At 42.3% G+C, this 15,363-nt stretch overlaps 2 protein-coding genes across 2 annotated transcripts; both read left to right on the top strand.

Annotated features, from left to right (window-relative positions):
* Positions 1-646: 646 nt before the first annotated feature.
* Positions 647-7,019, top strand: LOC139459309 (BTB/POZ domain-containing protein 6-like). The gene is made up of 3 exons (XM_071240765.1): positions 647-720; positions 4,647-4,929; positions 5,451-7,019. The coding sequence occupies exons 2-3, from the start codon at positions 4,661-4,663 to the stop codon at positions 6,508-6,510; spliced, it is 1,329 nt and encodes a 442-aa protein (XP_071096866.1). The 5' UTR covers positions 647-720; positions 4,647-4,660; the 3' UTR covers positions 6,511-7,019.
* A 1,309-nt stretch (positions 7,020-8,328) lies between these two features.
* LOC139459308 (BTB/POZ domain-containing protein 6-like) lies at positions 8,329-10,285 on the top strand. Its single transcript, XM_071240764.1, has 2 exons — positions 8,329-8,597; positions 9,229-10,285. Exons 1-2 carry the CDS (start codon positions 8,329-8,331, stop codon positions 10,283-10,285), a joined length of 1,326 nt encoding a protein of 441 aa, XP_071096865.1.
* The last annotated feature ends 5,078 nt before the right edge of the window (positions 10,286-15,363 follow it).

The following is a 15,363-nucleotide window of genomic DNA, read 5'->3' as shown; positions in this document are numbered from 1 at the left end:
AACTGTATTGAGTCGGCAGGGTTTGTGTTGTATAAGTTAGCATTATTGTTTTTTTGTATCCATGCCAACAGTTGTTTTGTGTGTTAATGATTAAATATGATGTTACTCTTGGTGACTTATAATGACTTCAATATGTTTCTGCGTTCAAAGCGTCTTCACACACACCCCACTACCACACACACACACACACTCACACCAACACCCACACACACACAAACACACACACGCACGCACGCCACACGCGCACACACACACACACACACACACACACACTCACCCCAACACCCACACACGCACAAACACACGCACGCACGCACGCCATACGCACGCCCGCCACACACACACACACACACGCACACCAACGACAGTCCTGTCAGTTCACACATTCTAACATTGTAGAATATAAATCTCTCCTCATCACTGATCAAGAGCTTAAATAAGAATATTCATAAAAGTATCAGGTGAGAAAGATTTTACAAAATGTATCGCGTTTTCTAATCAAATTTAAACAATAACATTTTATTGATGTTCAATAAGGTTGTGGTATCTACAATTCACGTGCGCGTGATTGACAGAGTTGTCCCTCGTTTCATACCAAGTGAAGCGCACATAAAATATACTCATGCAATGCGGAAGTCGTGTCAAAGCGAATTCCAGGTGTTCAAACGGGTGAATGCGTCTCTCTCGCCCGCTGTGTTCAAACCTTCTGTACCGGCCCAGGTAAGGTGTACACTGTCTACACAGCTGTACTGAACGGTGATCTGTCTCGTGTACAGTGTGTGGTGTCACTGACTAGATCGAGTACTGGATATGTCTGGAGTTTGACATAATCACACCTCAGTGCTATGTGATAAGAGGGACGGCTGTATTGACCAGAAGTGGGATACGACCAGAACTGGGATAAACACCGTAGAGAATTATATCTGTTGCATGCAACTATGTGTTTGATTGACAAACATTTAATAAGAGCAAAATCATCTGTACTTCTTGTGTTTTATATTTTTACTCCGTTCTGCAAAGTGCGCCAATGGCAGTGCTACTGACTCGATAGCCGCCATTTTTAGCTAAATATAGAAGCGCATAAAAGTGGTAATGCGGAACTAAAGCGGAATACAATTTCTTCTTCTTATACAGATCGCTAATGAAAAAATGCAATTCCTATGAAAATGGTCGTGTTGCTTGTTAGCTGTATTTACTACCCATTGCCATGTTTAATTTCTAACCATGATATCACTCCCAAATGTATTATTTGATCCTTTATCATATCATAACTTTCGTGAGGTGGTGACATGTTTAATAATAGAGTAAATTTTCTGTTAAATAGCTATCTTGGCCACTTCTGAACACATTGTTTTCCTATGAAATAGCAAAAGCCAAATGAAAATAAAATTATTCTCTAATTTATATATTTTAAAGATGTTATGCCACTCATTGGACGGGATATAAGTGTAATAATACAAGTTCCTATGATGTTTGTGTTATGCTATTTTTCCAAGATTATTTTGATTATTCTTCTCATACACAGAAACACAGGATGAAAATGTTATGACATTGTACAATAGGCGATGATGTTCACACTATATATGTAGGAGGGTATGTACAGTAATATAATTATACTAATTATTTTGAATATTACTGAGTGTGTCATTAAACATCAAACAGAGTATATGATATACAATAGAGTTAAAAGGGGTCCAATTACATTTGTACTATTCAAGGGATTTCTAAGCCCCAATATCTCACAGTCACTGCTTCAAGGCATAGCGGCCCATGAAGAGTCCGGGGTAGAATAGGTCTTCAGCAACCCATGCTTGCCGTAAAAGGTGACTATGCTTGTCGTAAAAGGCGACTAGCGGGATCGGGTGGTCAGGCTCCCTGACTTGGTAAATGCATGTCATCGATCCCAATTGGGTGGATCGATGCTCATGATATTAATCACTGGATTGTCTGGTCCAGACTCGATTATTAACAGACCGCCGTCATATATTGTTGAGTGCGGCGTTAAACAACAAACCAACCAAATTAAGGCATAGCAGATGCGGAATGTGAGAGAATTAACTGGGAAACTCATTGAACCATTCCTGGTAGCTTATTGACATATATACATTGCAGCTTTCAAAACCATTTTGCCAGCAGAATGTCCTCATATATATGGAGAGACAATTAAATATTTTATGGTCTCTGATACATGTGGAATCTAAATAATATCATTTAATATGATTGAAATAATTAGTGCTCCGGCTTGTTCTGCGCAGCCTGTCCGGACTATTATATGGTCTCTGGTGTAACAGTCAGTTGGTCAGAGTATCCATAAGTTCTGTGATACGTAACAAGGTTCCCTGCTATCATGGAATTTTTTGTGTGAATGTTTGTGACTAATGTGATATTGATCGTGGCTTAAACCGTGTGGAGAATCCACATAAGTTTTTTGTATTAGACTCTGCAGAGTTATGTCCCTTTGATCATCTTGGTCTATACAAAACAAGTAACTGTTACATTTATTGTAATTGACTTGGCTTGTAAATATTTGTGTTAATGTGTAAAAATCATTATCCAGCATATCTGTGCTTTTCCATATTGAAAAGGGTTGACTGTAAAATTGGTGAAATGCTATTGTTCTGACTAAGATGTGAAGTACGATACTTACTTACTTACTTACTAGGGGGTCACGGGTGGCCCAGTCGTCTAAGGCGCCGCGAGTCGCTTTGCAGAGTTGTGTCCCTTGGGCACGCCACAAACCTATGATTCTGGGTTCGAATCCCGGCACGGAAGTACGATACTGAGTCACTGGATAGTTGTAGATTTCATCCAGCTTGTGGGGACCCCTCACCATATGTTTACTTGTTGACCCTCTCGCATGTGTGAACATGTTCATCAAGGGGATGGAAAAGATAATGTTTCTAGGTTTGTCCACACCATACCCGTGCTCGTGGGTTTCACGAAGTGGTAAACGTCTGAGACCTGCATCACTTCGGGCTTTCCTCCCACATAAAGCAGACACGCCGCGATATAACAGGAATACTGCTAAAAGCGGCATTAAACCCAACTCACTGACACTCACTACTTACTTACTTTGTTTGGGTTTTAACGTGCATATGCGTATTTCGCGCACGGAAGTACGATACTGAGTCACTGGATAGTTGTAGATTTCATCCAGCATGTGGGGGACCTCCGCCATATTTTTACTTGTCGACCCTCACTCATGTATGAACATGTTCATCAAGGTGGTGGAAAAGATTATACGTAATATGCTCTGTACACGGGAACCTCACTGTGGCCTCACCTGTTGTTCTTGGGGACAATTAGATGATTAACTAGAGTCTGTGGCAGAATGTCAGGTATTCGTTTATTCATTTATACATGTACACATTACAAATATACAGATATATTACACAATAAGATACACGTATTAAGATACATATTTTATTAAAATCAATTATGTGAATATGGTTATTGGTTTAATTAGCATGTTGAATTGTCAACGTTGACTCACACCTTCAAACATTGTACGATACATGTTCCGAAACATACATTCTGAAAATCAATAAAATGGTTTGCAATGTACAAGACATTAATGAGTTTCCATTTTTTCAATAATTGACATGAAAAACACGTTTACAGGCCAACAAAGTGGAGCTTACTGCCGGTCATAAGTTCATGTTGTTCACTGAGGATACTTGTGTGGAGGTTGTGTATTTTCGTCTCTTTGGTGGCAGCTTGCCACCAGGTTGAATTTGGAATTCGGAGCAGCAATGTCATAGGACGGGACTCTTCCTTCGTTATGTTTACAAATGTGAAGATGTTGAGGTGGTTAGAACCGGCTTGCTCTTAATTTGAACTATGGTTTTCAGGTTAGGGAGGAATTCTTGACCGACAATGTCCTTGCCATCCCAAGGATGGTTGTGTATATCACAATATGTTTTGTTAGAGGCGTCGTCTTGACCAGTAGCAGGACAAATGTGTAATCTACATTCTTTCTTTAATGAATTCATTAACAGTGATGTCTGGAAAGCAGTTTCTGCAAAGTAGATCATATAGAATAGATGAGAAAGTGGAGATCCACAAGTCAGTCCTCTCAACCTAGATGCATAGGGTTTAGGGATGGTTTACATCTAATTTCATGCTTTAGTCAACATTAGAGTCCTTGTGCCTTCTCAGTCAGTAGGGACTCAATAGTAGCATTGCCCCACGCCCGAGTACAGCAACAGATTCAAGGATCCAGACTGTGGACTGTGTGGCAGGGATCTGTACACTAGGGCTGAAGTTGGTCCCATGGTGTCAGAAAGACAGCAGAACTCTCATTTCGCAGACAGTGAATGCAATAAGGCTTTCATTCACTACATCCATTTCAATATGAGGTGTATCTTACAGTGTCACACTCGTGGATCAGTTCCATAACGTACGCAAACATGTCTCCCACTCTAAGGCTCCTGCAGCCAAAGCCCTTGTCAAGTATAGTTGATTGTGTAGGTTATGGAATGAACACATTGTTTCTTAGCAACACTCAAACGTGATTTAAGCCAAGTGAGATTTAAGACTCAGTTGTATATAATAGCATTATACACTGCACTTTACACATTACATTTATATGACAAGTGCTTTAATCATTAACTCATGTTATCATCTATGTGTCCTTTTGTTGTCAGTTCCAAGCTATAGGATGTCCGATACAAACCGAGGATCTGGATATGTGGACAACTGGCAGTCAAAGAAGACTGTCACAGAGTGTAATCTCCACATGCTCGACACGGAAGACTTCAGTGACGTCACCTTCCGTGTGGGGGCAGAGAAACAGGTGGTCCGAGCTCACCGCTACGTTCTTGTCAGTCGCAGCTGTGTCTTCGAAGCTATGTTCTGTGGCCCCCTGGCGGAGACAGGGGAGGTAACCATCCCCGACATTGAGGCAGACATCTTCAAAGAGTTCTTGAGGTGAGATTGATCTGGCGGTTTTACAAATCATCCATTACCCAGAGAAAATAGCACCTTCCGTAATCAAAGCTGATTTTATTCCAAAGTCTCGAAGTCGCTCGGCAGAAAGAAAGGTGTAATTCCATATTCAAGTTAAATTTAAAGTGTATGGATTTGTAGTTTCGAAGGCAATATGAGATCAGTAGAACTACGTCTGCATGTCCTTCGTCAAGGGAGTTTTGTGGGTAGCATATAGCTGTTTTTGTTGTATTTGATGCTGACCTGACAAGTGTGAAGAAGGAATATTACATGGGTTAACCTCTACAAGTAACTACAACTATACATGTCTGAACAAGTGAACATTTACAACAGACAACCCAACATGATTGTGCTATTTGGATTTGAGAAAAAGTTTGAGAACTCTGATAAAATCTTAATTAATCCATTGTACCATTAACGTAATATTAATCCATTCATCTTAAATAGTACTGTAGATACCTTTTGATCTTTGTTTTCAACGTTGTTTCAATATATCATTGTAGGTATGTTTACACAGACAGGGCCAATATCAGCGGTGAAACAGTCACAGGACTCATGTACACCTCCAGGAAATATTCTCAAGACGCATTGTTCAATCTGTGTGTAACGTTCCTGGAACAATCACTGTCAGAAGACAATGTCTGCCAGATCCTGGAACAGTGTCATGTCTACGGAGAGCTGGACCTCGAACAGAACGCGCTGAAGATTCTTACTGAAGGGGGGATGAGGGTCACCAAGTCAGTCGGGTTTGTGAATCTTTGCCCTGATTGTGTGGATCAGTTTGTCAGGTCAGAGAATTTAGATTTGAAAGAGGAAGACGTATTTGATGCTGTGCTGTCCTGGGCAAGGGAAAGATGCCGAGAGGAAGGTGTGAGTGACACGCCTGAGGACATACGGAGACTCCTGGGAGATATGAGGTATGAGATCCGGTTTACCAGCATCCCCCTGGAGTATCTGGTGAAGGTTGTAGGCCGATCTGGTGTGCTGACAGACAGTGAGAGAGTACGAATAATGGACAGAGCTACAGAAACAAATGTTGACATATCTCCGTTTAAACATTCACAGAGAAAGGCCCACAATATCATTCAGGAGAAGCATGAAGCATCCTATGGAAGTGTGGTGAATAGGTTTTCGTCTCACTCCTTTTCGTTTATGCCACCTGAGAAAAGTGTTATCTCCTTCTCATCTAGTCAGAACATTCTCCTACTGGGGTGTGTACTGTATGGGGGGCGGAATGATGAAGAGTATAAACTGACAATCAGAGTGTTTGACCCCATTAACGTGCTGATTGATGAACCGTTCCCGAACACCAGGATGACGCTTCAAGGCAGGAGAAAGCTGAACGACGTCCTGTTTCCCAGGTCTATTTCCGTCGCAGCACGTACGACCTATACTCTGTGTGTGGACATGGAGGGACCTGACACTGTCTGTTGTGTGGGAGGATCTGCTAAAGTAACAGTAGATGGAGTACATTTTACATTTACAGACTCTCCAATGTCTACTACAGACACATCAAGACACGAAGGACAGATACCTGGCTTGCTATTCAGTCGCCCGCCATAGGGAGTGTGTCAGTTGTGCCTTGCTGACAACTGTGACGCCTTGGTAGAATCTGATTTCATTCAATCACCCCATTAAGCAAGTAAATTGCTCATGTTTCTATACACAGAGGATTAACGTGAAGAGATCATGGTGTTTTAATCAAGTTGGACGTGGGTATAGACGGGAGTTCAAGGTACACCACAGCCAATTCTTATAGATATAAACTGTCAGATATATGTAAAACTACCGGTCTATATACAGCCAGTTCTTATTAACATAAACTGTCAGATATATGTAAAGCTACTGGTCTATATACAGCCAATGGACGAGTAGACGAAGACAGAGCACTTGGACCCCAACCTGTAAAACACTGAAGCCTCCTGTTCAGCAAGAGCAGAGCTGTTTCCCTTCTTATAGGTTTTACGGCACATGGGTTTGACCTTGCATTATCTGATATTCATTGGTCACTTTACAGTTTTCATTTATGTGTGTCATTAATTATACTGTCACGACGTTGACAGTAACCTCCACGGAAGAAAGCAAAGCAACAAAGTGGGAGCCTGAGAAGAGCGATATCTTCATCCAGCATCTGGACATGTGTTTTGTTGAACATCTGTGTAAACAACTAAGTTCCTTTAAGGTTCCAGTGTCGAACAATTGTAGGACTATTTTACAGAATCAAATGATTATTAAGAAGAGGATGTAAGCCTAGATTTGTTTCAGTCAAAAGGTGTAAATTAGTTCTTAGTTCCATTTAACAAGTAGTTACCCGACAACCCTTATTGGTTATTGCGTACGTGTGTGCGTGCGTGTGTGAATGCTGAAAACGCGTGTATCCCCGGACGTTAAATCAGATCCACAATTATGTTTTAGATCCTGTAGTTGCCACCCCGTCCACACAGCTAAGTATTTTGTGTCTATTAATAATTGAATATGATGTGATTCTTGGTGACTTATAATGACTTCAACATATTACACACACACACACACACACACACACACACACACACACACACACACACACACACACACACACACACACACACACACACACACACACACACACACTCCACACACACTCACACACACACACTCACTCACTCACACACACTCACTCACACACACACACACTCCCCACTTCAAACACGTTTACAGGCCAACAAAGTGGGATACAACATCGGCATACTCCGCTGGAGTTTTCTGCCGGCCATAAGTTCATGTTGTTCACTGACCATACTTCTGTCAACGTTGCAATATTTTCTTCACTTTAGTGGCAGCCTGCTAAATGTGGCTGAGGGAAGTATTAAATCTAGTTTCTTGCTTTAATGTCCACATAAGAGTCCTTGTGCCTTCTCAGTCAGTAGGGACTCAATAGTAGCATTGTCACACGCTACTACTGTTGTACAGCAACAGATTCAAGGATCCAGACTGTGGACTGTGTGGCAGGGATCTGTACACTAGGACTGAAGTTGGTCCCATGGTGTCAGAAAGACAGAAGAACTTTCATTTCGCAGACATTGAATGCAATAAGGCTTTTATCTACTACATTCATTCCAATGTGAGGTGTATCTTACAGTGTCACTCTCGTGGATCAGTTCCATAACATACGCAAACATGTCTCCCACACTAAGGCCACTGTAACAAAAATCCTTGGCAAGTATAGTTGATTGTGTAGGTTATCAAATGAACACTTATTGCCTAGCAATACTCAAACGTGATTTAAGCCATGTGAATTTATAAGACTGCTCTTTACACAGTACATTTATATGACTAATGCTTTAACCATTAACTCATGGTTATCATCTATGTGTCCTTTTGTTGTCAGTTCCAAGCTATAGGATGTCCGGTACAAGCCGAGGATCTGGATCTGTCGACAACTGGCAGTCAGGGAAGACTGTCACAGAGTGTAATCTGCGCATGCTCGACACGGAAGACTTAAGTGACGTCACCTTCCTTGTTGGGTCAGAGAAACGGGTGGTCCGAGCTCACCGCTACGTTCTTGTCAGTCGCAGCTGTATCTTCCATGCCATGTTCTGTGGCCCCCTTGCCGAGCCAGGGGAGGTAACCATCTCTGACATTGAGGCAGACATCTTCAAAGAGTTCTTGAGGTTAGATTATTCTGGCAGTTTTACAAATCAACCATTATCCATTGAAGATAACACCTTTTGTAATCAATGCTGACAAGTGAGGTGAGGTGAGGTGTAATGGGGTTTAACGTCGCGTCCAAGATTATTACACTTATATAGCGACGTGCATGCACGTGTATGTATGTGTGTGGCTGCTTGTACTAGTCCGGACTGATGCCGATTTATAGTGCTAGCTCACTGAGATACCATGCCGCAGTTTAACATGAATACCCCACTCAGACACAGTATACTGACTCCGAGCCGACCAGTCCTTGTTTTAGCCCCTTAATGCCGAGCGCCAGACAGGGTAACAACAAGTACCATCTTTTAACGTCTTTTGGTATGACGCGGTCGGGGATCGAACCCCGGACCCTTCGCTCTCCGGGCGGACGCTCTACCACTAGGCCACGGAGGCGGTCCCTGACAAGTGAGAAGAAGGAATAATACATGGGTTAGCCTCTACCAGTAACTACAACTGTACTCGTCTGAACAAGTGAACATTTGAAACAGACAACCCAACATGATTGTGCTATTTGGATTTGAACTAAGCTGATAAATCTCATGAATCCTTTGTTTTAAGCAATCTAAACATTGTTCCAATATATTATTGTAGGTATGTGTATACAGACAAGGCCACTATCAGCGCTGAAACAGTCACAGGACTAATGTACACCTCTAGGAAATACTCTCAAGACGCATTGTTCAATCTGTGTGTAACGTTCCTGGAACAGTCCCTGTCAGAAGACAATGTCTGCCAGATCCTGGAGGAGTGTCATGGTTACGGGGAGCTGGACCTGAAACAGAAGGCGTTGAAGCTTCTTACACAAGGAGGGAACAGAGTTGCCAAGTCTCTGGGGTTTGTGAATCTTTGCCCTGATTGTATGGATCAGTTTGTCAGGTCAGACAATTTGAGATTGAAAGAGGAAGACGTATTTGAAGCTGTGCTGTCCTGGACAAAGGAAAGATGCCGGAAGGAAGGTGTGAGTGACACGCCTGATAACATACGGAGACTCATGGGAGATATGAGGTATGAGATCCGGTTTACCAGCATGCCCCTGGAGTATCTGGTGAAGGTTGTAGGGAGATCAGGTGTGCTGACAGGGGATGAGAGATTACGAATAATGGACAGAGCTATGGACTCAAATGTTGACATATCTCCGTTTAAACATTCACATAGAAAGGCTGACAGTATTATTCACGGGCAACGGAAGGCATCCTGTGCAAGTGTCAATAGGTTTTCCTCTTTGAGTCCCTTTTCGATGTCGGCTAATGGGCATAATGCTATCGCCTTCTCACCTAATCAGAGCATTTTCCTACAAGGTTGTCAGCTGTATAGTAGAAATGATGATTCATATAAACTGACAATCAGAGTGTATGACGCCAATAACCTGCTGATTGATGAACTGTTCCAGAACACCAGGATGACGCTTCATGGCAGGAAGATTTCGAATGACGTCCTGTTTCCGAGATATCTGTCCCTCACAGCAGGTGCGACCTATACTCTGTGTGTGAACATGGAGGGACCTCACACCATCTGTGGTGTGGGAGGAAAGGATACAGTAACAGTAGATGGAGTACAGTTCACATTTACAGACTCTCCAATGTCTACTACAGACACATCAACAACTAGGGGACAGATACCTGGCTTGATATTCAGTCGCCCGCCATAGGGAGTGTGTCAGTTGTGCCTTGCTGACAACTGTGACGCCTTGGTAGAATCTGATTTCATTCAATCACCCCAATAAGCAAAGTAAATTGCTCATATTTCTATACACAGAGGATTAACGTGAAGAGATCATGGTGTTTTAATCCAGTTGGACGTGGGTATAGACGGGAGTTCAAGGTACACCACAGCCAATTCTTATAGATATAAACTGTCAGATATATGTAAAACTACCGGTCTATATACAGCCAGTTCTTATTAACATAAACTGTCAGATATATGTAAAGCTACTGGTCTATATACAGCCAATGGACGAGTAGACGAAGACAGAGCACTTGGACCCCAACCTGTAAAACACTGAAGCCTCCTGTTCAGCAAGAGCAGAGCTGTTTCCCTTCTTATAGGTTTTACGGCACATGGGTTTGACCTTGCATTATCTGATATTCATTGGTCACTTTACAGTTTTCATTTATGTGTGTCATTAATTATACTGTCACGACGTTGACAGTAACCTCCGCGGAAGAAAGCAAAGCAACAAAGTGGGAGCCTGAGAAGAGCGATATCTTCATCCAGCATCTAGACATGTGTTTTGTTGAACATCTGTGTAAACAACTAAGTTCCTTTAAGGTTCCAGTGTCGAACAATTGTAGGACTATTTCACAGAATCGAATGATTATAAAGAAGAGGATGTAAGCCTAGATTTGTTTCAGTCAAAAGGTGTAAATTGTTAGATTGGTGTATTTGTGAAGATGACATAACCTCAGCTGTAACAGGTTACGTTATAACACAGCTTGTGGACTTGATGGAATATTCACTGAGTACATCAAGACGAGTGTCAAGGTAATGATGCCTGTATACCTGAAGTTATTTAATCTTTTCGTAAATTGTGGTACTTAACCTTAATCATGGCTTGCTAGCAGTGGGGCCTGTTTTGGGTTAATTTAACTATAGTATTGTGGTACATGAGTTTGGCCTCGCATTTTCTGATATTCATTGGTCCCTTTGCAGTTTTCATTTATGTGTGTTAATAATTATACTGAGAGTACTGGACACGAACACGACGTTGACAGTAACTTCCACTGAAGAAAGCGAAACAACAAAGTGGGAGCCTGAGAAGAGCGATATCTTCATCCAGCATCTGGACATGTGTTTTGTTGAACATCTGTTTAAAAGGTATAATCACATGAAATCCAACTAGCTTACAATGTACCATATATATTAAGCTCACCCATAATGCAGACTACGTTACATGTGAGTCAATTGATAAAATCCAATTGACATAACTACCATGTTTCTGAAAACATGTCAGAGAGATGAGTGTGATATCTATTTTGAAATGAATGTTCCTTAACGTTCCTAAACATTGAGCTTATTCTTCCTATAGTATTTGCCTGCACTGCTTCCATCATAATGAGGGGGAACGGGTGGCCCAGTCGTCTAAGGCGCCGCGATTCGCTGTGCAGAGTTGCGCCCCTTGGGCACGCCAGAAACCTATGATTGTGGGTTCGAATCCCGGTTCGCCCCGATTATGTTTCTAGGTTTGTCAGCACCATACCCGTCCCCGTGGGTTTCACCGAAGTGGTAAACGTCTGAGACTTGCATCACTTCGGGCTTTCCTCCCACATTAAGCTGACACGCCGTGATATAACTGGAATACTGTTAAAAGCGGCGTTTAACCAAACTCACTCACTCACTCACTCACTCAAACATAATGACGTCTGCAGTTTGCTATTTTGTTCGTGGTTTGGATTCGTGACTGATGCTTTAGTGCAAGAAGGTTGTGACGTTAGGATAAAGTTTTCCCCAGTCACTCACAATAGCTGAGGTAATAGATTTCCTGGTCCCTGTTTTATTAATCATTTTCTTCCTGGATGTACATCTGAGTTAGATATATCATAATAAGCTAGTGCTGTGTGATCCCGTGTGTGTACTGCTTGTCAATAAACTGGGACAGTTCCCTGCACGGCCTCAGTTGTAAATGTATTGCAACTGTGGTAAGTTAAACATCTTCCAACAAGTTTCTTGATCAACAAAGACATATAGTTTACTTTACGCTGTGTGATTAACCCTTCTCAGTTTTCTTTGAGTAGACACGTTTGCTGTCTGTTAGATCAGATACATCGATGTTGCCTTTGCAGAGAATAGAGGAGGCCGATGTTAGTGAGCTTCTTTTCAAGGCATGCATTGTGTACTTGTGCCGTGTTCATGTATATGGGTATCCCAATCTCCGTTTGTGCCTGAATTCGCTCTGTTGTGTTCCTTCCCTCTGTATACAGTTATAAATAATTTGCTTAAGTGGCATTTGATGGGCTAACCAAGCAAACCTTCTTTCGAACTATGTCTCCACAAATTTAAAACATGGGACACTCCCACTGACGGACTACTCTTTCCAGATTGGCCTTTAAGAGAAAGGGAGGGGCTTGTATTGCATTATTGCGATCAACGATGTCTCTTTTTGTATGTTTGTTTGTTTTTTAAAGCCGCACTCAGCAATATGACGGCGATCTGTAAATAGTCGATTCTTAACCAGGCAATCAGGCTATTGACGTCATAAGCTTCGATCTACGCAATTGGGATACCATGACATGCATCAACCAAGTCAGCGGGTTTGACCACCTGACTCCGTTAGTCGCCTCGTACAACAAGCACAGAAGCGTAAACAATGGTTGATGAAGAGCAATTCTCACCAGATCTTCACGGGTCAAACGATGTCACTCATTCGTATTGCTGTCTACAGTTTTTTGTGTATTAACTTTTATTATTATAAGTTATTATTGTTGATTTACCTACTTATAGGACGTGACTTTATTATGGTTTTATTGCGTTTATGGGGGTATAAACGTCAAACCCGGCGTGCACTCACTCACTCACTCAGGCTCTCACTCACTCACAAAACCACTATCTCAAGGTCGACATATTTCTGAAGGATCCTGACACGTGTCAGTACCGGTAGACATTGAAGGGAAATCAACATGTTTTCTCCCATACTTTCCCTGACACACAAATATTGACGACGGCAGTATTGAACCTGTTTCCTGTGATCGTTGTCAGACATCGACCACAGTGATCGAGTGCTCAGCATGGCTGACTCAGCTGATTGTGTACAGTACCATGAAGAGGCCGCAGCCAGACTTGCATTTATACTGGCCACGGTGATATACCAGGAATAATGCTCCTTGAGGCATAAAACAACAGTCACTCATTCACTCAAGTGAAGTTAAACCCTATAAACCTGGGAATATCCTGACCAACTAACATCTACATATTGTCAATGTTTAAAGTGTTTGTTGTATTCTCTGTAATTGAAATTAACGCGAACTTCTTGCCAATGGGTCAAACAGTATGAAGCAAGTCTCATATCCTAAGTGTGATTTTCCATGGACGCAGGTGAAGTTTGCAATAGCTCACAACAGAGTTCTACAAATAAGCCAACCTAAACACAAAGCCTAATAAAAGTATTGATATTTGGCCCAGAAAAAACAAGAGAGATTTAAAACATGGGACTTTGTTGGACATATAATGATAAACTAAGTAAAAAACTTGCGGATTTCAAGTAAGTATATATCTCCCCAACAACCTGTGAGTGTCTTAAGAGGCGACTGAATGTGACAGGCTCGGTGACTTGGTTGATCGCATGTCATCGTATTCCAATAGCGCACGTTTGATTTCAAACATTCAGTAACATTGTAATACATAACGTCACCGTCAGAGATTCACGACCATACGCCGAAACAGTCACCACTGGACAAAAATGCCAAAGTAGCGGTGAATATTATATGAATGGACCACTGAAAACCAATGATAAGGTGTTCACGAAAAGGACTAACACATGACATCCTAGACACATACACCGAACACTAAGAGGCCGAAGCGACGTGCACTTTCATCAAACATCTCAGCTGTTCTTGAGTAAACGTGTATGAAAGTCCTATACAACATGACAATAATGGTTCGAATATATTTTTCAATGACAGAAACACACCAGTAACATTAGAGTGACTGACTGAGTGTATGTTTTTCACATGGCACCCGGCAACATTACAGTCACGATGACCTGTCTGTACTCGAGTAGGCTCAGGGCAAACTGGTGACTTATAGCAAGAGCAACGATCAACGCCATCAGGGTAGGATGACACACAGTTAACCAGGTCAATGAGTCCAGACACCCGGTGCTCATTTAAGTCTCGTACTATAGGCGTGATGTGAAATGACGTAGAATAAAATAACGTATGAGTGAGTGAGTGAGATTGATTTTACGCCGCTTTTAGCAATATTCCACCAATGCCACGGAGGGAGACACCAGAAATGGGCTTCGCGATGTGTACCAATGTGGGGAATCGCTGACAAACAGTTAACCACCTGGACACCTTTACACCTCTGAAACACAAACGATTTTCCGTATGATCATGGAAAGGGTTTTCTGCCTATATTTATTTTTTAAAATGGTAAAATGATATCCACTTTTCAAAGAAAACTGGGCCTGAAATTTTCAAAAAGGTCATTAGATACGGCTGTGCTGTGCTACTTGCAGACTCTGTCTGGAGAAAAAATGAGAGGAGACCTGAGTAGTGAGTGAGTGAGTGAGTATGGTTTTACGTCGCTGTTAGCAATATTCCAGCAGGAACACGGCGGGGGACACCAGCAATGGGCTTCACGTCTTGTACCCATGTGGGGAATCGAACCCGGTTCTTCGGTGTGACAAGCGAACGCTTTAACCACTTGGCTACCCACCGCCCGAGAGGAGACCTGAAGCCAGTCAAGTAACCTATCGGTATTTATCGGTTCGCGTGTGCTGGCAAATGGCGTAGTTTTTCCAATGCATCACAACACATTTGACAGTTTAACAAACTGTGCATACACACCCAAATGTATTCCTAGCAGGCCCACATTTCCAGTCCCACTGACAGAGCTGTCTGCACTGACGACAAATACTTGCCTATGCTTGATGACCGCCTCCGTGGTCTAGTGGTAGAGCGTCCACCCGGAGAGCGGAAGCTCTGGGGTTCGATCCTCGGCCGCGTCATACCAAACGTTGATATTTGTTGATACCATGTCCGAGGCTCGGCATAAGGGGGCTGTTCGGTG

This window comes from Haliotis cracherodii, unplaced genomic scaffold (genome assembly GCF_022045235.1).
Source record: "Haliotis cracherodii isolate W230 unplaced genomic scaffold, xgHalCrac1.p SCAF_13, whole genome shotgun sequence".
NCBI classification, from domain to species: domain Eukaryota; kingdom Metazoa; phylum Mollusca; class Gastropoda; order Lepetellida; family Haliotidae; genus Haliotis; species Haliotis cracherodii.
This window is presented reverse-complemented; position numbering and strand designations above follow the sequence as displayed.